Here is a 22,320-nt window from a genome sequence, read left to right as displayed (position 1 = left end):
TGAATTCTATGGCAAATTGCACAGCTGCAGAATCACAGAATTCACAGGGCCCTTGAAGTACAAATGAGAGAATTGGGCCCAAATCCAACAAGAGGCAACATCTGGTCTTTACATTCGAGTGTCCATCTGAATAGTGTGTAGTTATTTTATTGCATATTTCATATTTTCATTTGGAACATTGTTTAATGCTAGTTCATGCTCAGCTATTTCTTAAACATTTCCTTTTTTGGTTGTCAGGAATATTCTCAGAAGGGTAAAATAACTTTTACATTTCTGGTTCTTTTCAAGGAATTCAACTCACTTTTAATGTAGTTTTTTTCTGCTCTGTTAGATGATGGCAGACCTCATGTTCAGAAAACAGAAGTATGAACAAGCTATAAATCTTTACCAAAATGTTCTGGATAAAGCACCAGGTATCTTCTATTAAATAAGCTGGAGTTTTTTCAGATTTACCCTATTTTTAAAAGACTAATTAATGAAAATATGTGACAACTCTGTTGTCTTAATTTCATCTTCAAGACTTCCAAGTAGCATATTCTATTTATTACAAGGAGCTTCTATAGTCCCACAAGACTGAAAGGAACAAGATGAATGGGTCTGAAGCTTTGGGATGGAGACTTTGCCTTGGCACTTCAAAAGAACTGGAAAAGTTGGTGGGGACTGGGTTCTCTTGTGTCTTTGGAGCTCTGCCATTTTCCCTTTTGAAAGCCTTAGTCTCTTCCCAGCTTTGAATCCTCTAGGCAGCATTGCAATACCCTACTGATAACTGCCTACAGCAAAACATGGCCTTTTTTCACATTTTAAATTAAAATGTAAGCTTAACATGAATTCAGATAGGCTGAGTTTTTTCAATACAAAGATAAAGTTTACTTTCTTACGTTGTTACATTATTATGTCATTTTAGATAACTTCTCGGTAATGGAAAGGTTAATAGATTTGCTAAGAAGAAGTGGTAAGCTTGATAAAGCTACATATTTCTTTGAAATGGCTAAGAAAAAGTCAACTCGAGTACTCTTGGAGCCTGGTTATAACTACTGCAAAGGACTTTACTGCTGGTAATTTATACTGAGTAGTCTTTAGCAATGTTATAGATACCTTGATGAGTAAGGCTATGCAACCCCTGTATAGCTTACGTGTCCTGTTTCAGGTTCATTTTGGGAACTGAGCCTTGCAATTTGGTTTGCGAGACCTGGAAATAAACCAGCGTCTCAGGTTTGCTGGGAAGTTAAAGTTCTAATACAAATTCAATTTTCTACTGGGCTCAAGGCTTTTTGTGGGAGAGGGCAATGTTGTTAATAGAAAAAAGAAACTCAGGTGAATATAGGAAAGTAATGGGTGGTGTGTAAGAACCTGAATAGAATAGAACAAACTCAGTTGACTTGAATATATCAAACTCCATACAAGAGAGTTGAAGTTTGATTGTAAATATTTCACATGGCTCTAAAATCAAGGAGTGAAATCTGGCCCCTTTGAAGTGAATGACAGAAGTCCTGTAGACTTCAGTGAGGCCAGGATTTAATCCAAGATATTTGGATGTAATATATTAAACTTCATATTATGAGGGTCAAATAATGAAGAATAGTTTCTGCTTTATATAACACCTTTTTATTTGGGGATCTCAAAGCACTTTCCAAACATATGAGCCCCACAAAGCACCTCAGGTAGATATTTTACCTGTTTCACAGATTGATAAATCAAAGCTGCAGTTAGCCTACCTTAATGAAGCCTTGAAGTCTGTCTCTGCTTGAAAATGTGACTCTAAAAATGGCATTGCTGGGTTCCATATATACTATGTTTCAGTGATTCAAGTATCAAACTAGGACAAGTCAAAAGATGTTTTTCTACTAACTGTTAGCCCTGCAGACTTAATCTGGGATCTGACCGATCAAGCTGGGTTCTTTCCTTCTCATGAATAATAAAGGTTCCATAGGCCAAAATGTTCCTTGTTCTCATTTGTGAAAATGTACTGTATTCAAATTATACCCTTAGTAATATGTGTGCATCCTGATTATCAGAAGGGGGTTCCACAGGTGTAATTGATTGGAACTTAACAAATGAGTTTGTTGATGATGCACAAGTTGGAATACAATGCACAACTCACTTACTCTTAGCTGTGATGGCTTTGCGGTGCTAAAAGGAAAAAAGGAATAAAAATATTTATTCTGTAGCTATCGTCTGTGCAGGATTTTCAGTTCCTGGGTCTTGGCTTCTTAACATGATTGTGGTGGAACTTACCTACCTCTCAAGATTTTTTGACCATCATGGACAGCAGTAACAGGATAGGGCATGAGCCAGGGCCCCTACTAACTGTTGTGCACTACTCCCTCCCAAGTATAAATGCTGCCCACGAGTTATTCCAGTCAGCAGTCAGCAAAGGAGGTTCTGTTCTTTATTCTGTATAGATTCATACTGCACACTCATCATGGTAGTATCTGACCACCTTCCAGTAGTGCATAAATAAGGCTAAAATTTTGTCATAGGTATTTTTAGAAAAGTCATGGACAGGTCACAGGCAATAAAGAAAAATTCACGGAAGCCTGTGACCTGTCTGTGACTTTTACTAAAAATATCGATGACAAAATGGGGAGCTCAGCTGTGGGGTCCCCACACCACCCCACAATGGCTAGGCAGCTGCAGAGGCCTGCTTGGATCTTCAAGGCCCCCACCACCTGTGAGGGCTTGGAGCTCCAGAGTCCCCCACTGCCTGTGGCAGCCAGGGTAACCCTGCGGCGGCTGGGAGCTCTGGGGTCCTCCCACTGTGGACAGTAGGGGGACCCTGCAGCTCCCATCCGCTGGGGTCTGAGGTCACGGAGGTCACTGGAAGTCACAAATTTTGTGACTTCTGTGACCTCCGTGAAAAAATCATGAAACAATTGACCAACATCTATAACGTATGGTTCATTCTCTCCCTAGGGGGAGAATTGTGTGCTCAGTGGAGTGTTTTCTTTTGTTAGGTTTTTGTTTCTGGTATTTTTGTTTGTTCATTTTTAGTACATAGTCTATGCTGCTTTCCAAGATTCCAGCAATGCTCACTGAGGCCCCAATTCAAGTATGCACCTCTATTCAGGAAAGCATTTAAATACATGCTTAAATCCCACTGAAGTCAATGAGATATATGCTTAAAGTTAAGCATATACTTAAGTGGTTTCCTGAAAATGAATGCATTTAAGCACATTCTTAAGTACTTTCTTGAACGGGGGCTTGAGTATCTTTTAACTTCACTTTCCTTCACTTTCCTTTTCCTTCATGTTAGGTCTGGTACGGTTGCTATGTAATTGAGGCCTTTGCTAGACTCTGATAATATTAGCAAAGAACAAAACCACAACCACATTTAAATAATGTATTCATATAATGCAGGGGTCTCAAACTCAATTTACCTTAGGGCCAGTTCCAGTCCTCAAATCCTCCCAGCGGACCAATAATGTTGCTCATGCCGCCCAGAACCCGCCCCCCAAAACTCCACCCTGCCCAAAACTCTGCCCCCCCACCTGCCTAAGGCTCTGGGAGGGAGTTTGGGTGAGGGAAAAGGTCTGGGGTAGGGGATTGGGGTGCAGGCTCTGGGAGGGAGTTTGGGTGCAGAAGGGGTGAGAGGTTGGGTTCTGGGAGGGAGTTTGGGTGCTGGGTGCAGGCTCTGGGCTGTGGCACGGGGTGGGGGTGCAGGAGGAGGGGGTGAGGTTTCAGGCTCTGGGAGAGAGGAGGGATGCAGGCTCTGGGAGGGAGTTTGGGGATGTGAGGGGGTGCATGGCAAGGGGGAGGGGGAGAAGGTTCTGGAAGGGGGTTGGAGGGTGCAGCGCTTACCTGGGGCTCCAAGGCGGGGTGGGCGGGGGAGGCCTCCGCGCGCTGCTGCCCCCAGGCACCGCCCCCGCAGCTTCCCATTGGCTGCAGGGGCGCTCGGGGCAGGGACAGCGCACGGAGGCACATCCCTGCCCTGGGGCCGCAGGGAGGGGCCAGCAAACACATGGAGCGAGCAGGCAGACGCCATTGTAAATCGCCTTGGGGGAGGGGGCGCCCGGGGCGGCAGGTGGGGCCAAGGGAGAGAGCCGGCCCCAAAACTGCTGGAGCCCCGCGGGCCACATTGGGGATGTTCGTGGGCCACAGATGGCCCGCAGGCCAGGAGTTTGAGACCCTGATATAACATTTTCTATTTATGTGGCTTTCTGTACAGTTAATTTGATTTTACATTAATATATCAAAAAAAGACAAACAGATACAGGAAAACAGGATCATCATCCATAGAACAATAAGTAATAAGAATTAGTATACAGTACAGTAAAAGAATCCATACACACAAGAAGATCAGTACAATATAAAGTAAACTAAACAAGCATCTGGTGCAGATTATGCACTTTTTTATTCCTATTTTTCATAGAATCCATATGTACAAATGTTCTATACTTACAACAAATATTCCAAGATTTTTCCACGCTGACAAAGGCCTTTTTCATTAGTGCTTTATGTATATAAATATGGAAATGTTATTGTTAAGATTGATGATCACCCTACACGCCTGCAACTGCATATTACATATTCTCTCCAAACAGGCACATGGGAAAGCCCAATCAGGCACTGAAGTATTTCAACAAAGCTCGAAAAGATAGTGACTGGGGCCAGAGAGCCATCAACAATATGATTCAGATCTGCCTAAATCCTGATCATGAGATAATAGGAGGAGAAGTGTTTGAAAGCCTCAATGAAGAGGACAGGTAAAAGAGAAACCCAACACTTATGGAAACAATTTGAAATAGAGAAACATAATGGAATATCAAATTCATTTTCCATTATAAGTCTCAGACTAACATAAAGCTCTGGTCATTTCTTTCCCCGCTACATGTGTAAAGAGAGGCTAAACACAGCATTTCAGTTCAGCTGTGCCCTCTACACTATATTCACTAACAGAAAATAGAGACGTTTGCCATATTTGTGGGTTTAAAAGAAAGGAGGCGAATTTAATGCTTGTGGAAAGTACTGGACTGAGAGACCTGGAGGCTGAAGGCCTGTATTTAGACACAGAATAGATACATGGGGAATGGCAGTTTAAGGTGCTTCAGCTCTGGTCTGGAAGGGACAATGGTCTGTAATCTAATATGTGTGAGTTATGATGTATTAGAAGAAGAAATGCAAATCTCCTCTGTTAAATATGGTGCTATTAGAATTAAAAGATATTGCTTTATCAGGATTTGACACACTAGGAATCATCATGTATGATGTTTAATGATAATTTTAACAGTAACTTAAAAGAGAAGAGAGACTCTGAGCAACATGGGATACACACAGCTGAGAAACTACTTAAAGAGTTTTATCCTCACTCACAAGAGGGACAAAATCAGATGAAGATGTTAAAGAACTGCTGTCTGATGGCCACAAAAGACAAAATTAATGTGGAGAAAGCCCTCAGTGTATTTGTAGAAATGGCCCAAAATGAGGTAAGAAAATTCTTCAATTCATCTTAGGTTCCTTTCTGTTGTAAAACGCTAATAGATAACATTTTGGTTTTTACTAGGAGTATTTTCAATGGCGTGGCCACACATTTTCTCCTTAATTTTAAGATAACAGCTTTGAAATTAATTTAATAGGCATTATAAGGTGTTACTGTTTCAATGTGTGTTTTGTTATTTCCTTGTTAGATGATCAGTAAAAGAGAGAAAACTGCACGCTGCAACATCAGCAGGATAGAGATAAAGCTGTAGAACGTCTGTTTAGCTTTCTTTTTGTTGTCATTCTGCCAGCATCACTGTACTTTGATCTCAGGATGAACCTTTTCTACAAAGTCAGTGGTTGAAATCCTAGCCTCATTGAAGTAACAGAGTTTTTCCCATTGACTTCAATAGAGGCAGGATTTTACCCAGAGTTTTGAAAACTGAATGGACTAAATTTTCAAAAGGAGATGTTTTAGTTGCAAATTGTGAGAAAATAGCTAGTCCCTCTTAATAGATGTACAATTGTACAGGCTTTCAACAACTGGTACTCAGTAGCAAAGCTGCTACTGCCAGAATGGAAATAAGTGGGAGTAGGATATATATTGTACTTTCAACATAGTCTGGAGATCAGTCAGATCAAGTTATTCTTAATATTATGAAAAGAAAATAGGTAAGATTTTTTCATTTTCATTGATGAATGCTTTAATTATATGAAGTGCATGATTAAGTTTGGATTATTGAGGTTTTGGTTAATTTAGGGAATTTTCATTGTAGTCAACTAAATGTTGGGGAACAGGAGTTTGATCCTACAAGTTGCTGAGCACTTTGGTCCTAATCAAGTGAAGTACACCTCCACCCCGATATAATGCTGTCCTCGGGAGCCAAAAAATCTTACCGCGTTATAGGTGAAACCACATGATATCGAACTTGCTTTGATCCGCCGGAGTGCGCAGCCCCGCCTCCCCCAGAGCACTGCTTTACCGCGTCATATCCGAATTCATGTTCTATTGGTTCGCGTTATATCAGGGTAGAGGTGTATTTATGACATGCTTAATTGTAAACAAATGCGTACTCTTACTGACTTCAGGAGGACTACATGAACGCTTAAAGATAAGCACAGGCATAAATGATTTGCTAACTAGGAGGTAAAATGCTCAGCACTAGACAGAATTGAGCCCCAGACCCTGGTTTGGTTAACAGAGTGCTTTGGCTAGTCGAGGATTGGATAGTCCCAGTTGTGCTGTACTGCATTGCACAACTGTGCTAGCACACTCCGACAACACCCAGCTCCAAGGGACTGCATCCTTGCAGTTGTGTGTTTGCTACCATGGCCTCCTGGGATATGGAATGTTTTCCCCCTTGGTATTTTCTATGCTCACTTTTAAGAAAAAACTGAAAACTCTTCTTTTTCAAAGGTTGTTTTTATTGTGACCACTGTTGGCCTTTATATGTAGAACATTTTCCTTTTACCTTCCTAGCTTTCTGTTTTTGTGTTTACCATTCTGTTTGTTTTTCATTATATTAGTGGGGGGAGAGGGGTTGTTTTATACAGTGCTTTATGATTGTACACACCCATCCTAGGTGCTTTCATGAGGACAGAGAGAGGACATTCTTTATAAACATATTAGAATGTCATAGTTAAATTTGAGGTTGTTTGTTCTTAACAATTACCTTGTCACCCCAAATACCAATACATCTAGGACCTCAGTTTTACAATAGGATCCACACGTGGATCTTGGGTGTGCTTGGAGTCCCATTGGCTTCTCATTCTTCATCATCATAATAATAAAATACATAACTCTCATGTAATGCTTTCATCTGTAGATCCATCTACACGGTGTGATCATAATGGTCTGTCTGAATGGATTCAGTTGCAAGATTGGGGCATTAGATTGTCATCTCTAATTGTTTATGACAGACTAGATAGCATGAGGAAAATACTCAAGTTTATTTAACAATCTGTTGACAACCATGTTGTTTTTAATAATCCAAGTGAAATTTGGTTCAATAATGAAAGTTGTTAACTTTTAAAGTAAGAGAATAAAACCAATAATGTTTCTAGACCATGGAAAGAGCTTAAAGTTTAAACAATAGTATTTATGCTTTTATTTCTTAGAGGGAAAGCGTTCCAGCTATTTTGGCAATGGCCCAAGCCTATATGATTCTGAAACAGACTCCCAAGGCCAGAACCCAGCTAAAACGGTTAGCCAAAGCTAACTGGACTTCATCTGATGCTGAAGAATTAGAAAAAAGTTGGATGTTATTGTCTGACATATACTGCAAAAGCGGAAAGTATGATCTTGCAACTGAACAACTGAAACGCTGCTTACAATACAATAAGGTGAGAGGAAAAGGAGGTGTTTACAAGGAGATCTTGAAAGGTCAGAAAACATTGTGACCAGTTAGGAACACAAATAGAGTTTTTCATTAATAGCCATTTACAATAACCCCAAAAGTAACAGCTATAAGGAGCAGCTATAATTTAGAACCTGATTTACAATAAAATTAGGTAGTGGATAATAATAATTCAGTTAATGATAGTTAACGGCAAAATCTTCATCACATTGAAATTGGTGAGAGTTTCATTATTGATTTTACTATTGTGACCCTACACACACACACACACACACAATTAATGCAACGTTAAGGTTGCACATTTTAAATTACAAAAAGCCAGGAAATGCAAAAGTTAAGCTCACAACGGTAATGTTAACTTGGTCATGTTGCGCATTCTGTGTCTTAGTACACATCTTATTATTATCTTAAGAAAAAAACATCAAGCTATACATTTAATAAGAAAACCAGACAGAGGAAACAGTGAATTTTACATTTATATTTAATTGGAAAATAGAATTTGAGCTCCTGTATTTACAGTCTTGATCACAATTTAAATTCACTAAGATATGAAAGATCAATGCTGTTATGACATTTGGGTTTGCTAAGTATTCTCAATAATGTAACATTTTGTGGTTTTGTTTTTTTAGTCTTGTTCAAAAGCTTATGAATATATGGGTTTTATCATGGAGAAAGAACAGGCCTATAAGGATGCTGCAACTAATTATGAATTAGCTTGGAAATACAGTAATCAAGCAAACCTTGCTGTCGGTGAGTTGAGAAAGTACTGTTCTAGCTCAAGTTCCACCTGAATATCATCCAGCACGTTTATTCCTGAAAGTGTAACAAATTGTGATGATGTAATAGATGCTTCTGCCCCCAGTTACACCTATCAACCAAACTAAAGATAGTGGTGTTGCAGAGGTGTAACTAAGGGCAGTATTTGATCCAGAATGCTGCTAAGAGTTTATTGACAGCTAATTTTAATATTGCATAATAGCGTAAGAAAAGTGAAAATTTGCAGAAGGGCCAAGTACAAAAGAGTTGCATGTAGAGGAGTGCAGAAGAGATCTCTGTAGAGATGGAGGTATTAGCGTATTTGGAAAAGATTTCTTATAAGCTGAAAGACTGAAAGGAAGAATCCGTCTTGGTTTCCAGACCTACTGCATATGACTAATGAATGTTATACACTTTGGGCCAGATCCTGGACTGCTCTTGGATCTGGCAGTAGCCCCCCCGTGGCTTCTGCCCGACCACCCGGACCTTCTCTCGCAAGATCACGGTCACCTCCTGCACCCCAACCTCGCCTCCCTCCACCTCACGGCGTGGATGCTGCATGGTTGAACCCAGAGGAACAAGCTTGCTCCAGGGAGGTGCGGCAGTAGAAAGTAGAAAACCCTCCACTAGAGTGACTTACCTGGCGAAGTGGACAAGGTTCTCCCACTCTGCGTCTGAGCATAGTGTCTCCCCAACGCGCTCTTCTCTGCAGTCCATTTTGGAATATCTGCTCCTTCTGAAGAATCAGGGCGTGGCCCTCTCTTCTATCAAAGTTCATCTAGCTGCCATCTCAGCTTTTCAGCTGCCAATCCTGGGTAAATCAGTGTTCCCGCACGAGATGTCAGTCAGGTTCCTGAAGGGCCTTGAAAGGCTCTTCCCTCCCGTTAGGGATCCTGTCCCACAATGGGACCTCAGTCTGGTTCTCTCTAGACTCACGGGTCCGTCCTTTGAACCCTTGAGCTCTTGTTCCATTTCCCACATTTCGTGGAAAGTTGTCTTCCTTGTGGCAGTGACATCGGCTAGACGAGTGTCGGAGATTAAAGCCTTGACCTCGGAACCGTCATGTATAGTCTTCTGTACAGTTGAGACCCCATCCGGCCTTCCTGCTGAAGGTGGTGTCTTCCTTCCATGTCAACCAGGACTTCTTCCTCCTGATGTTCTGTCCTAAGCTACACAAGATCAGAGAGGAGAGGTGATTGCATGCCTTGGACATCCGACGTGCCTTGGCATTTTACCTGGAGTGCACTAAGCCCTTTCGTAGGTCGATGCAGCTCTTCATCGTGACAGGAGACAGGATGAAGGGCCTTCCGATGTCTTCTCAGAGGATCGCCAACTGGATCACCTCCTGCATCCGGATCTGTTATGAGTTGGCGCAGGTCCAACTGCCGCCTCTGGTGAAGTCCCACTTGAAGAGAGCGCAAGCGTCCTCGGCGGCCTTCCTGGCACATGTCCCCATCCGGGACATTTGCAGAGCCGCAATGTGGTCTTTGGTTCACACGTTCACGGCGCACTACGCCATCACCCAGCAAGCCAGAGATGATGCTGGGTTCAGCAGAGCTGTGTTACAAGCTACACGTCTATGAACTCCTACCCACCTCCATTGGTATTGCTTGGGAGTCACCTAACATAGAATGGACGTGAGCAAGCACTCGAAGAAGAAAAGCCTGTTACCTTTTCCCTAATGGTGTTCTTCGAGATGTGTTGCTCATGTCCATTCCATAACCTTCCCCCCTTCCCCGCTGTTGGAGTTCCGACAAGAAGGAGCTGAGTTGTGGGGAGCCGGCGGTGCCCTTATACCGCAGCATGTGAGTGCCACTCCAGACGGCTCCAGAGTTGGTCCCCTATGGATACCACTGAGGAAAAAGCTTCCAGCACCGGTGCATGTGGTGAGCACACATACCTAACATGGAATGGACATGAGGAACACATCTCAAAGAACACTAGTTACGGAAAAGGTAACTGTCTTTTACTGCAAGCTGAGTTAGGTTCAAAGGGTGCATAAACCCTGTCTACTTATCAGGGATTTTTCTTTTAAGGACTTCTGACTTTTCATTTTGCTAACATCACACATAAATTAATCCAATTAAAATGCCCTTGTAGAAAATATTTGCACCACAAGTTACAAGTAAATTCTTTTGATGCAGTTCTATCATATTTTAACATGAGTTCATCAGAGTTATTTGCCTGAAGTGCTATTTAATAAATGTTAAGTCTTAAGACTACATGTAGTTTTGTGTTCAAGTCCAATGAAATCACATCTTTTCCATCCCTTCTGCAGGTTTCAAACTTGCTTTCAATTACCTGAAAGATAAGAAATATGTGGAGGCAATAGAAGTTTGTCATGATGTAAGTTCTACCGAAAACTTTTAATTAGATCATGAAATAGTTTGTGCCTAATTTATTGACTGTCCATCTTTTCTTTTTCACTAGGTTTTGAAGATATGCCCAAGTTACCCAAAAATTAGAGAAGAGATTCTGGAAAAGGCTCAAGCAGCTCTCAAACCCTAAAAAATAAAAGTCTGGATAATATGAAATGCTTTGAGATCAGAAATATGTCAATGAGCACTAGAAATAAAAACATATTTAAAGTAAAGATTATTAGGCATTTTAGATGTTTTAATTCTAAACTCAGCCTTGCCTCTTTGCAGAGAGTATGCTACTGAAAACATGGGGAAATAAATAACTATTAAGACTCAGGCCTGGCCATTAAACTGTGTATATGGACTGACAAAGGGGAATTGTAAATTCAGCAGAAGAGTGTATCCTCTTTATCTTATTTACATTATTTACAGGATTCAGTTTAAAAGAAAACGGAGTGGGCCTGATTCTCATTTTTAATAAGGCCCCTTTCTATCGTTCTGTTAGAGTGAAGGAATCTTAAAGTGAGAGTTAAACTATGTTTACATGCACTTTAAGTCCCCTTTACCCTACCAGAGTGGTGTAAGGAGGATTTACTGTAAATGGGACTCAGGCTCAATATATTTAATTTACAATATATCAAAGTACTGTAAAAATATTTTAAGTACAGGGTTTAGGAAAGTTTGGAAGGTTCCCTTTATGGCATGCCTGTGGGACTCACTTGCCTAGTGAATGTAATATTCAAAGTTCTTTTCAAAGCAGTGTGTATTTCTGTATGTATTAACTCTATAGTGTTTAACCAATGACTGGTTATTCAGATCAGACACCACTTTAGTGTCTTATCAACAAATATGGTTTAGACATTTATATTTAATAAGACTAAGTCATCCTTTTGAAAAAAAATCTATTAATCTATGCTTTAAAAAAATAAATGAACTAGTACTGTCCCAAGGCATTATATGGTTTTTATTTTGAACTTTATTTTTAAAGCTTCTTCATTCATTTATTTGATTTTACTTTCTTTTAGTCACTTGCTGAGAATTCATTTTGAAATATATATATATATATATTTAGATATAACAGAATTTTTCTCCACAACTTATGTTAATTCAGGAGGAGCATTGGCTGACAGAGAGAGAAATGTCATTTTTATTCACAGCTTCTTCAAATAATCAAACAATTCAGAGCAGTTATATTGAAATAAATAATTCATTCTCCAATAACAAAAGCAGAAGGCAGGGCAAGGAAAAGTAATTTGTCCCTTTTCCTTTGTTTATTGATGATTGAGACCAATATATAAAGTAAATGAAACTGATTAAAGTTTTGTTTGTCTTCATTATTATGTATCAACAAACTCTTTTTGCTTATGTAGTTATGGGGTTCTGTTAGAGGTGGACATACTCATCTTGCCTAATTTTGAGCCAACTTTAATATTGACTTTGAAAGTTCAAATCAAGCTGGAGTGATTGTGAGTTTGCATTCCACTTAGATGAGACTGTGAGAAGAGGGTGCAGAGAAAGAAACTCGAATGAAAAATGAAATGCCAAATGTAGGTTACTTACGTAAGTCTAGCTTTTGGCAGGGATCTTCTCTCACTAATACATAATTCTGGATCTGATTTAGGAAAGCACTTAAGCATGTGTTTAAGTTCATCCCTATCAGGACAACATTTAAGCACATGTTTAATTTTAGCACATGGTTAAAGGTAAGTATGTGTTTTAAGTGCTATCTTGAATAGCGATGCTTTACTGAGCTGGGGCCATAAAGGAGAGGAAACAAAGCTTTTACTGCAACATAGAGAAGAGTCTGAACTGCAAAGTTCAAATTCAGACTTTTTGTTCTGTTCATTTTATATTGAGAGGTTTTCTGTGATTATTGGAGTTGGATGTGAGGTTTCCCAAGATCTGGGAGTATTTTTGGATTCAAGGTTTTGGTCTGAACTTCTCTCTAATTATAGATTAAGTACCAATACACTATATCTACTAAGAAATTCATGTAATTGACAAAAAATGGTTCATAAGGTTGGTAAACTTCAACTAAGAATTATGTGTTGAATTATACACAGTAACTACAATGAAGTTATTTTTCATGCACATTGTAACTGTACTGTAAATTTAGTTTAGTAAATGAATAGGACTTTGTGGCACATACAAATATCAAAACTACAGTGTAGTTATCATGAAATCATTCATCTTATATACTGTAGATATATTAAACTTCAACTTTGGTTTTCTGAATCTTTGTAAACAAATTGTTCAAGACTTACAAAATCTCAAACTCTATTGTGTTCACCCAAGACTAGTATTTACAGTATTGCATAAGTCATGGTCTATATTTTGATGAGTAGAATTTGACAGCATGGAACTTGTGACGCCCTGGAAATATCTTCTCAATATTCCTGGCCATGAATTTGGCAGTAGTGAAGTAGAGACATTCCCCAGAAAATCAATTCCAGGTTTTATTGGAGCCTTAGTGTGTGATGGAAGAGAAGACTGAGATTGCTTCGCTCTCTGTAGATGTCTAGAAAAGCTACTAGTTCTTCAACTTAATTCGTCAATGAAAAATCCTCTTCCTTAGCCTACATCTTATAGCTCATAATGGCTAGGCAGGTGGCGAGCTAAGTGTACTGCTTCCTATGCAAAATGTTTTTGTTTTACTTCTCTTTTCCAGCCACATTCATCCTAGTTTGAGTTTCACCCACTTGCTGCATCTAGATTGTGAACTCTTGGGGGCCAGGATTGGGTTTTACAGCAATTAGTCCTGTGGGGCTCTGGTCTCTGTTTGGAGCCCGTAGGCTTGACTACAATACAATACAAATAAACAATCTTTCACATTCCCCTTCAGCCCCTTCATTCTGCCAGTGACACCAGTCTACAGGCTTTTTTCCTTCTCCCATTATTGACTTTATAACTTCTTCCATGCAACCCTGTGACCGGGGTCCTAGTGGGGAGCCAGCTGTGGTGACTCAATTAAGGTGAACTGCAAAGAATGGGGCAGCCAACCCAAAAAGCTGGTGGATATTCCAATACTTATGTTAGGTAAAAAGCAAGTCCTCACTCACCTCTCCAGCACCCGAGTTCGTGCGGAGTTGGTATGGGGCTCACAATCTGTCAGAGACCAGACACCAATTCGTTGATCAACGGGCTCACACTATCCTTAGCTTGAAAGGCTTCAGAGTAAGTGTGGCAAGTTTATTAGGGGTGAGCATCAATATTTATACACAGAAGTAAACAAAGTGATTAACAGATCATAATGGTCATGCATAATCAAACAAGATTCTACAGGATAAAACAGGTTAAAATGTAAATTCAAAAAGAGATAAGGGGAGATGGCTACTTAAGGGGAGGGGGGGGGGGTGTCATGAGTAGTTCGCAGGTCAGAGCTTTGATTAAAAGTTCAGACAGAGACATCAAGTCTGGGTTAAGTTAAGCTCATCAAAAGTTCAGACCCAACATTCCTCCATTTGTAGCTTTGGGATAACTATTTACCAAAAGCTACACCCCATTTTAAGGAGCCAAGGGCCGCTTGGCAATTTCAGCCTGGGCCAACTCGAAGAGAGTAAGGCCCTTGGCTGAAGTAGGAAAAGAATAAACTGACCTACATGAGTCTATGAGGGAGGGGACACACTGAATACAGCAACACAGTATTATAAGGATTACTATGGCCCCAACAATACCCACCAAGAGTTTTTTTAACCCACCCAAATCCAGGCAGCCAATTCCATAAGGCTCCCCACCAATCATAAGGTGGCTGGCCAGAGGAGTAGTTCTTAGCTATTTCCCTTAGATGTTTGACACTTTTCAACGTACCAGAGTAGGTGTCATTTACAAAAACACAGCATTCTTCATTTATGAGGGCACAAGTTCCTCCCTGGGTTGCTAACATTATGTCTAAAGCCATTCGGTTTTGCAAAGCTAACTGGCGCAGCTGGGACATTTCCCCGGCCTGATTCTCAAATAGGGTCGCAGTTTCATTGGTTAAAGATTCTAGTAGTCCTGTAGACGGATGACACCACCCCTCAAGCTAATGAGACCAGCCCACCGCTGCCACGACAAACCATCACGGATATTAATATCTCTGAAGGTTTCACGGATGTTACGAACGTGGGGAAAATGAGGGGGAGTGAGGGAGATGCGAGAAGGAGGTGTTAGCCATGCCAAATAACATGACCCTGCCCAATCAGGGGAGAGAAAGTAATAAGCTTTGGGCCCGCACACCCAGTATGTTCCATACAATGCGTTTCGGGTATTCCATTTCTCAAAGTAGGAGGTAACCCACCACCCGTTGGACCACTGTTCCCCTGGTAACGCAGAGAGGTCGTTGTGCGAACTGCAGAGGCACAATTTGGTAGTGGTGTTTTCAAAGGGCAGTGTGGTACTGCTTGAGCAGTTGTAGAAGGCAATCGTATGTCCCTTAGCAATTAGTTGGACACCCTCGTGATCTGAGCAGGGCTTTTTAAAAGCTGACTCTGAAGGCCTGCCCACCCATGGAAAAGTTGGATCGGGGTGAGGGATCCACATGTGGGATAAGTGGGATGCGCAAGGCTTGAAGCCAAGATTTTTACTAAAGGCGGTGCCATTAAAATACATGTTGCATTTACTTGTTCCCACAAAAGTTGACCCCTTTTCTTTAACAAAACACAGTGATCCTGTCTGATTGGTTACCCTGAGATATCTGTTTACCCTGAGATATCTGTTAATTGGCACTCCTGTTTTGTCCCATGTAAGATTGTGTTGGACTGGATCTTTTACTCTAGCCGGTGGCATCCAAGTCATATTAGCAGTGGTCAGAGGAATGGGTGTGAAGGGGAGTCCCTGTTCTGCATTTACTGGAAATTGAGTACATACCAGCAATTACTTCTATTTCCTAAAATACGAGTTTTAACCTCGTGGGAATATCTAATAAAAGCATTATCTTCATAAGCAGAAAATAAACTAAAAAGGCATAATAAAAAACATACAGTTGTCAGAATAAAAGGTCCTCTCATTTTTGCCGAGTCAATTTAAGTCTGATGTCTGAAAGAGGTAAACTGGTCCACTGGTCGGAGGCAGTGTCCTCAGTGGTGGCAAGAGCTGCTGGTCAGTCACTGTGGTCCACTACGGCTGGCTTGACGTGGGAGTGGTGGATCCAGGATTTGCATCCTTCCAGGAACACTGCAGTCTGGGTTGTTAAAAGAACCTGGTGGGGTCCAGTAAACCTCGGCTGGAGGGTGTCGCCACGAACGAACTTTTTGGCCCAGACGAAGTCCCCTGGTTGGAACGGGTGGATCTGTTCTTCCAGCGGCACGGTCTGGGAAAACTGCAAGGCTTTCCAAAGGGTACGGAGGCGAGCCTGTAGGAGAGAAACTGGCACGCGGTCATATGATCCCCTCCAATAGTGAAACATCAGCACGTGGTAGCGCCCCGCCTTTGAAAAGGGGGGTGTCCATAGAGCAGTTCAAAGGGGGATAATCCCAATACACGGGTTGGGCGAGTACGAAGGTGAAACAGGACCAAGGGAAGTACCTGAGGCCACTTTAACCCTGTTTCCTGACAGTATTTAGCCAATGTAAACTTAAGCTCCCTATTCATACGCTCAACTTTCCCGCTAGACTGGGGGTGGTAGGGTGTATGAAAGGAGTGTGAAATGCCCAGTCCTTGTTCTAAACGGCCAAGGACATGACCAGTAAAGTGAGGTCCGCGATCTGAGTCAAGCACGAGAGGGATGCCAAAACGGGGTACAATGTCTCTAAGGAGAATCTTCGCCACTGTGGCAGCAGTACAATTAGCAGTAGGAAAAGCTTCGACCCAGGAAGTCAGAGGGCAAACCAAAACAAGGAGGTGCTTTTTCCCAAAAGCCTTTGGCATATCTGCAAAGTCAATTTGAATGGAGCAGCAGGCGGAGGTCTTCCACCCTTAATTTTGTTAAGAGGCGGAGCAGGTCCATTACGCTGACATGTGCTGCATGCTTTCACTATTGACAGGCAGTAGGGTTGAATGCCTGGAGCATACCAAAAGCGAGCGATGGTGTCCACAAGGGCGTGCGTGCCGTAGTGACCCCCCTTATCATGGTGCCAGCGAACTGCCACGGGGTATGTGGAGCCAGGGAGGCAGGCTCGGCCATCCGGCATAAGCCAGGTCCCTTTGACCAGACTGGCTCCGAGGCTCTCCCACGACTGTAGTCCAGCAGCGGGTACTGGTACGGGGTGCGGTGGAGTAAAGGAGGAGGCTGCAATAGCCAACGTGGGCATGGCTAAGGGTAAGACGGCAGCCGACTTAGCGGAGGCGTCAGCCAGGGCATTCCCATGGGTGACGGGGCTATCATCTTTAGTATGGGCCCGGCAGTGAACTACAGCCAGGACCGAGGGTTCTTGGAGGGCATCCAAAAGCTTGTGGATGAGGGGGAGGTGCTGAATGGGTTTACCGGCAGCTGTCTGGAAACCTCAAAACTTCCAGAGGTGGATGTGACAATGCACAACTCCAAAAGCATACTTGCTATCAGTAAAAATGGTAACGGTCTTACCAGCGGCCAACTGGCAAGCTCGGGCCAGGGCATAGAGTTCGGCGGCTTGGGCTCCCCAGTTGCCTGGCAGTGAGGCGGCCTCTTGAATGTCCCATTCAGAGGTGACTGCATAACCGGTGAAACGCTTGCCATCAACATAGAAGGAGCTTCCGTCCGAGAAGAGGATGCAATCAGGGTTGTCCAGTGGCACATCAAACAGGTTGTCCCTTATCTGTAAGATGCTATAAACTACTTCCACACAGTCGTGCTGATCCTGGAGGACTGGCAGGTCAGGAAGCAAGGTAGCTGGATTAAGGGGCCCACATCTTTCAAAAATTAGGTTAGTGTCTTCCAAGAGTTCGGCCTCTAGCTGTTGCTGACGATGGGCCAAAAAGACTTGGGTTGTGCCCCTACGCAGAAGGGCTGACAAGGCATGAGAGGTCCAAACCGTGGTAAAATGACCCAGGGTCAGGCTCTTTGCCTTTGTGATCAGCAGGGCAGCTGCTGCCAGAGACCGGGTGCAGGATGGGGTTCCCTGAGCGACAGGGTCGATCTGCTGAGAGTAAAAAGCAAGCGGGAAATGGTGGGGCCCGCTCAGCTGGGTAAGGACGCCACTAGCAATTCCGCCCCTCTCGTGGACAAAAAGGTGAAAGGGTTTGCTGTAATTGGGGGGGCGGAGAGACATGGAGGAGGCCACACTGTCCTTGAGTAACTGAAAGGCTTGGATTGTGTCCGGGGACCACTGCAAAGGGTCAGGAGCAAGGTTAGCAGTGAGTCGTTGGAGCGGGTTTGCTTAACTCCCCACAGGACGGCAACGAGGGGCGACAGAAGCCAATTAATCCTAAGAAACCTCAAAGTTGTTTCTTGGTGTTTGGCAGAGGGCAGTTTTGGATAGTCTTTATGCGCACTGGGTCCATTTGTCTCCCCTCTGGGGTTAACAGGAAGCCCAGATATCGGACCTTCTGTGAGACCCACTGAATCTTGTTAGGGTCTACCTTGTGGCCTCTGGTGTGTAGGTATAATAAAAGTGCCTTACCATCGATGCGGAGGGCAGCTTCTTCGCGGTTACCTAATAGGATGTCATCTACGTATAGGACTAACGTGGATCCCTGCGGACTGGTGAAGCCTTCCAAGTCGTGGCGGAGGCATTGGCTGAAAATCATGGGGCTGTCTCTGTAGCCTTGAGGAAGTCGTTGCCAGACATAACTTTGTCCCTCCCAGGTGAAACCAAAGAGATACTGAGAGTCTGGGTGCACAGGAATGCTGAAAAAGGCTGATTTTAAGTCAATAACAGTGACCCACTCAGCATCCCAGGGGATTTGGCTGATGATAGTTGCTGGATCAGGAACTACTGCATGAAGAGGGACCACATACTGATTAACAACCCGTAGATCCTGTACAAAGCGCCAACAAATAGGGTCTCCGTCCTTTTTAGGAGGCTTTTTGACAGGCAGTATAGGGGTGTTACAGGGGGTGCGCTGAGGGCGGACTAGCTTTTGTGCAATGAATCCCTCGATAATGGGGCGGATGCCCTCCCGGGCTTCCAGCGACAGGGGGTATTGAGGGACTGACGGGGGGGTTAAGGAGGGCTTCACTTGAATCCTTACTGGCTCTGCCGAAAGGAGCAGGCCAACATCAGTGTCAGAAATTCCCCAGAGGGTTAAAGGCAAGTCAGTGAGGTCAGGGAGAGAGAGGGGGCGGTTTCCCAATTACCCTGAGTTGGGGCCGAATCTCCTAACACTGTCATCAATAATCCTACCCCTTCAGGAGTGCAGGTTAAAGTAGCCTCAAGCTTACAGAGTAAATCCCGGCCCATCAAAGGGATCGGACAAGCTGGGGAAAAAAGAAAATGGTGAGAAAAACATTTATCAGCATAAATAACATTTAGAGGCAAAGTGAGTCCCAGAGACTGTGGGTTGCCCTCCACCCCAGTTGCAGTTTTAACCTCAGAGGATAGCCAGGGAGAGGGGGCATGATTTAAAAGAGAGAAAGTAGCTCCAGTATCAATGAGGAAGGAGACAGGCAGTCCTTGGACTGAAAGGGTTAGACGAGGCTCTTTGCTGGGAGGGGAGAAAGTGAGGAAGGAGCTGGCTAAAGACATTAAGGAAATAAGACCATCACATTGTTTGCCTTCGCCCCCGGGGTACCGTCATTGAGGAGGCTGAGTTTGCTGCAGCTGCTGCTGTTGCCCGTAGTTGATCCAGGCCTGGGGAACGGGCTGAGCTGGTGGTGCAGGGGTGTATTCATCCCTGGTGTAAGTATCTGTGGATGCGACCGGACCCTCTGGGCGTCCCCAGGGGAGGGGTATGCAACCTGCTGCATCTGCTTGATCTTTTGCCTAGTAATTACTCCTCCCGAGGTGTGCCCTTCCATTTCCCCCTTATCCCTCTGCAGAGATTCCAATCTGGAGTCCTGCAGATTCCCCTCTGCGCCCTGGAGAGAGTCCCCCTGCGGAGGAATAGGGGCAGGTGCAGTGGGGACCAACTGACGAGTCAAAACACGCCGTGGTTTATACCCTTCATCGAAATAACATGGAGGGGGTTCACTCTCGGGAGAATACCTGACTGCCATAATTTTTAAAGATTTCCACAGCTCTGCTGCTGTGTCCCAACAAAACCAGTAACATAACTGTCCCGGATGGTCTTTTTCGATCTGGCTCCTTACTCCTCTTAAGGCAGCCTGTTCAAAAGAGCCATACGAAGGCCACCTCATCTCCGGGTCGGCCAATACCGCGGTATACCCAGTCCAATTCCTTACACACAGTGTGTACAACTTCCTCCTAGACATTCCTGTCTGTACTGGGAGTTTCCCTTCGTTCCATAACTTATTTACAATCCCCAATGGATTCTCAAGAGGCACGCTAGTCCCTTGACCCATGGTGTCTGACAGGAGCCCTCCAACTGGCGTTTATCCTGCTGTCCAGTACACGACCCCTCAATATTGAATTGGCTGGGAGAAATCTCCCGTGGCGCCTGCCAATTCGTATATGAGTGGTCTGACCACTGGACAGAGGCACCGCACCAGAAGGAAATCCCGGACGAGCCCCCAAATTGTTAGGTAAAAAGCAAGTCCTCACTCACCTCTCCAGCACCCGAGTTCGTGCGGAGTTGGTATGGGGCTCACAATCTGTCAGAGACCAGACACCAATTCGTTGATCAACGGGCTCACACTATCCTTAGCTTGAAAGGCTTCAGAGTAAGTGTGGCAAGTTTATTAGGGGTGAGCATCAATATTTATACACAGAAGTAAACAAAGTGATTAACAGATCATAATGGTCATGCATAATCAAACAAGATTCTACAGGATAAAACAGGTTAAAATGTAAATTCAAAAAGAGATAAGGGGAGATGGCTACTTAAGGGGAGGGGGGGGTGTCATGAGTAGTTCGCAGGTCAGAGCTTTGATTAAAAGTTCAGACAGAGACATCAAGTCTGGGTTAAGTTTAAGCTCATCAAAAGTTCAGACCCAACACTTAGATTTACCAAGCCAGCATAAAGCAGCTTCTTTATTACCTCTCTGGTTACTCAGAAGTCCAAACAACATAGTTCCCTTAAAGTGAACCAGCCAAGTGAAAATTTCTGTAAATCTTATTTCATCATATAAAATAAAAGGTTCTACCAATCCCAAAGGATCGGACACATTACCTCCCAGGTTAATGAATGTTTCAGATCTTACCCAAATACATGCTACAGCCAATTCTTATTAACTAAACTAAAATGTATTAAAAAACAAAAGGGAGAGAGTATGGTTAAAAGATCAATATACATACAGACATGAGTTCAATTTATTGAGGTCAGATTTACACCAGAGATAGTGAGCTTTGTAGTTGCAAAGAGTTCCTTTAGAATTCAGTTCATAGGTCATAGTCCAATGTCCAAATGTCATATTCAGGGCATACCAGCTTAACTGGGACTTCAGTGTTGCGACTCAAACTTCCCCTGATGAAGTCTAAGCAGACCTGAGATGACAGAATCAGGACCAAAGGATCTTTTATATAATTTCATGTCTTTTGACAAGTTGGAATGCCTCAGGGAACAAAAGGTCATTAGGTTGACTTTGAAGGAGATCCATCACCGGTACTTAGCAATACAAAGTAACATATGGCCATTTGCTTGTTCCTCCACCATTCCCAGTACATTTCAAAGAGAGATGAATACTGAGATATCCCATGTTTACAATTCATTTACATGCTAGGATGTTCTTTTGACCTCTGAATTATCAGAATACAGCATAGCCAGGGACTGTTGATTACATTGTCCATCCTACTCATACATATGTAAATACACAGAAACACAAACATTATCTCTCCACATGTCTTTGGAGGGTTATTTATTTTGCAGGATGTTTAACCCTTTCTAGCCATGTGTCACAAACCGCCTGTGCATAGAGCAAATTTCCTAGTGCATTAGCTCCACCTCCTCTCTTTATTCAGATACTTCCTCAAGATTCATTTTTTTCACAAGGCCAGCAAGTATAGCACAGAACAGAAATCAGACAGTCCTTCAAGAGCTCTACCCTAAAACAGCTAAAGCAGAGGAATGCTGCACACAGCTGTAGTTCATCATCGGTGTAATTTATTTCTCCTTTAGTATTACAACATGACATTACATCAAAGCAATCCAGCTGCAATGAATGAATATGATACCCTGTGCATTACTGTAAAGTACAGATTATGGACAAACAAGCTAAATGGCATGCTGTTCCAAAGCAAAATATACAAACAACAGTATTTTTCAACCCTGGGAACAAGCAATAGCCTTTGGAATAGCAAATTAGCAACAGAAACTAAGTGAGCTTGCCAGGCCTAACAAAAATGATGAATTCATTCATAGGCGCTGACTCTGTGGGTGCTCCAGGGCTCAAGCACCCATGGGGGGGGGGGAGGGGGGAGGAATAGTGTGTGCTCAACACCCAGGAGCCAGAGCTTGAGTGTGGTATATGATGAGTTCTGTGC

The 22,320-nt window shown here is 43.0% G+C and overlaps 1 protein-coding gene across 3 annotated transcripts in view; it reads left to right on the top strand.

The window, feature by feature from the left end:
* Window positions 1-11,832, top strand: part of TTC21A (tetratricopeptide repeat domain 21A) — a 60,725-nt gene extending 48,893 nt beyond the window's left edge. For 2 of the 3 annotated variants that reach the window (XM_042859533.2, XM_005297144.5), the window contains 8 exons: window positions 332-413; window positions 905-1,055; window positions 4,542-4,703; window positions 5,228-5,423; window positions 7,534-7,758; window positions 8,402-8,522; window positions 10,807-10,874; window positions 10,959-11,832. In XM_042859533.2, coding sequence (XP_042715467.2) covers window positions 332-413; window positions 905-1,055; window positions 4,542-4,703; window positions 5,228-5,423; window positions 7,534-7,758; window positions 8,402-8,522; window positions 10,807-10,874; window positions 10,959-11,036 — 1,083 coding nt within the window. In that variant the 3' untranslated portion in view covers window positions 11,037-11,832. The remainder of the gene's footprint in view (window positions 1-331; window positions 414-904; window positions 1,056-4,541; window positions 4,704-5,227; window positions 5,424-7,533; window positions 7,759-8,401; window positions 8,523-10,806; window positions 10,875-10,958) is intronic. The other variant, XM_008163007.4, reaches the window with a different exon arrangement.
* The last annotated feature ends 10,488 nt before the right edge of the window (window positions 11,833-22,320 follow it).

The sequence above is a fragment of the Chrysemys picta genome, chromosome 2, assembly GCF_011386835.1.
Source record: "Chrysemys picta bellii isolate R12L10 chromosome 2, ASM1138683v2, whole genome shotgun sequence".
In the NCBI taxonomy this organism is placed as follows: domain Eukaryota; kingdom Metazoa; phylum Chordata; order Testudines; family Emydidae; genus Chrysemys; species Chrysemys picta.
The sequence above is the reverse complement of the archived record's forward strand: the minus strand, read 5'-3'. Positions and strand labels throughout refer to the sequence as shown.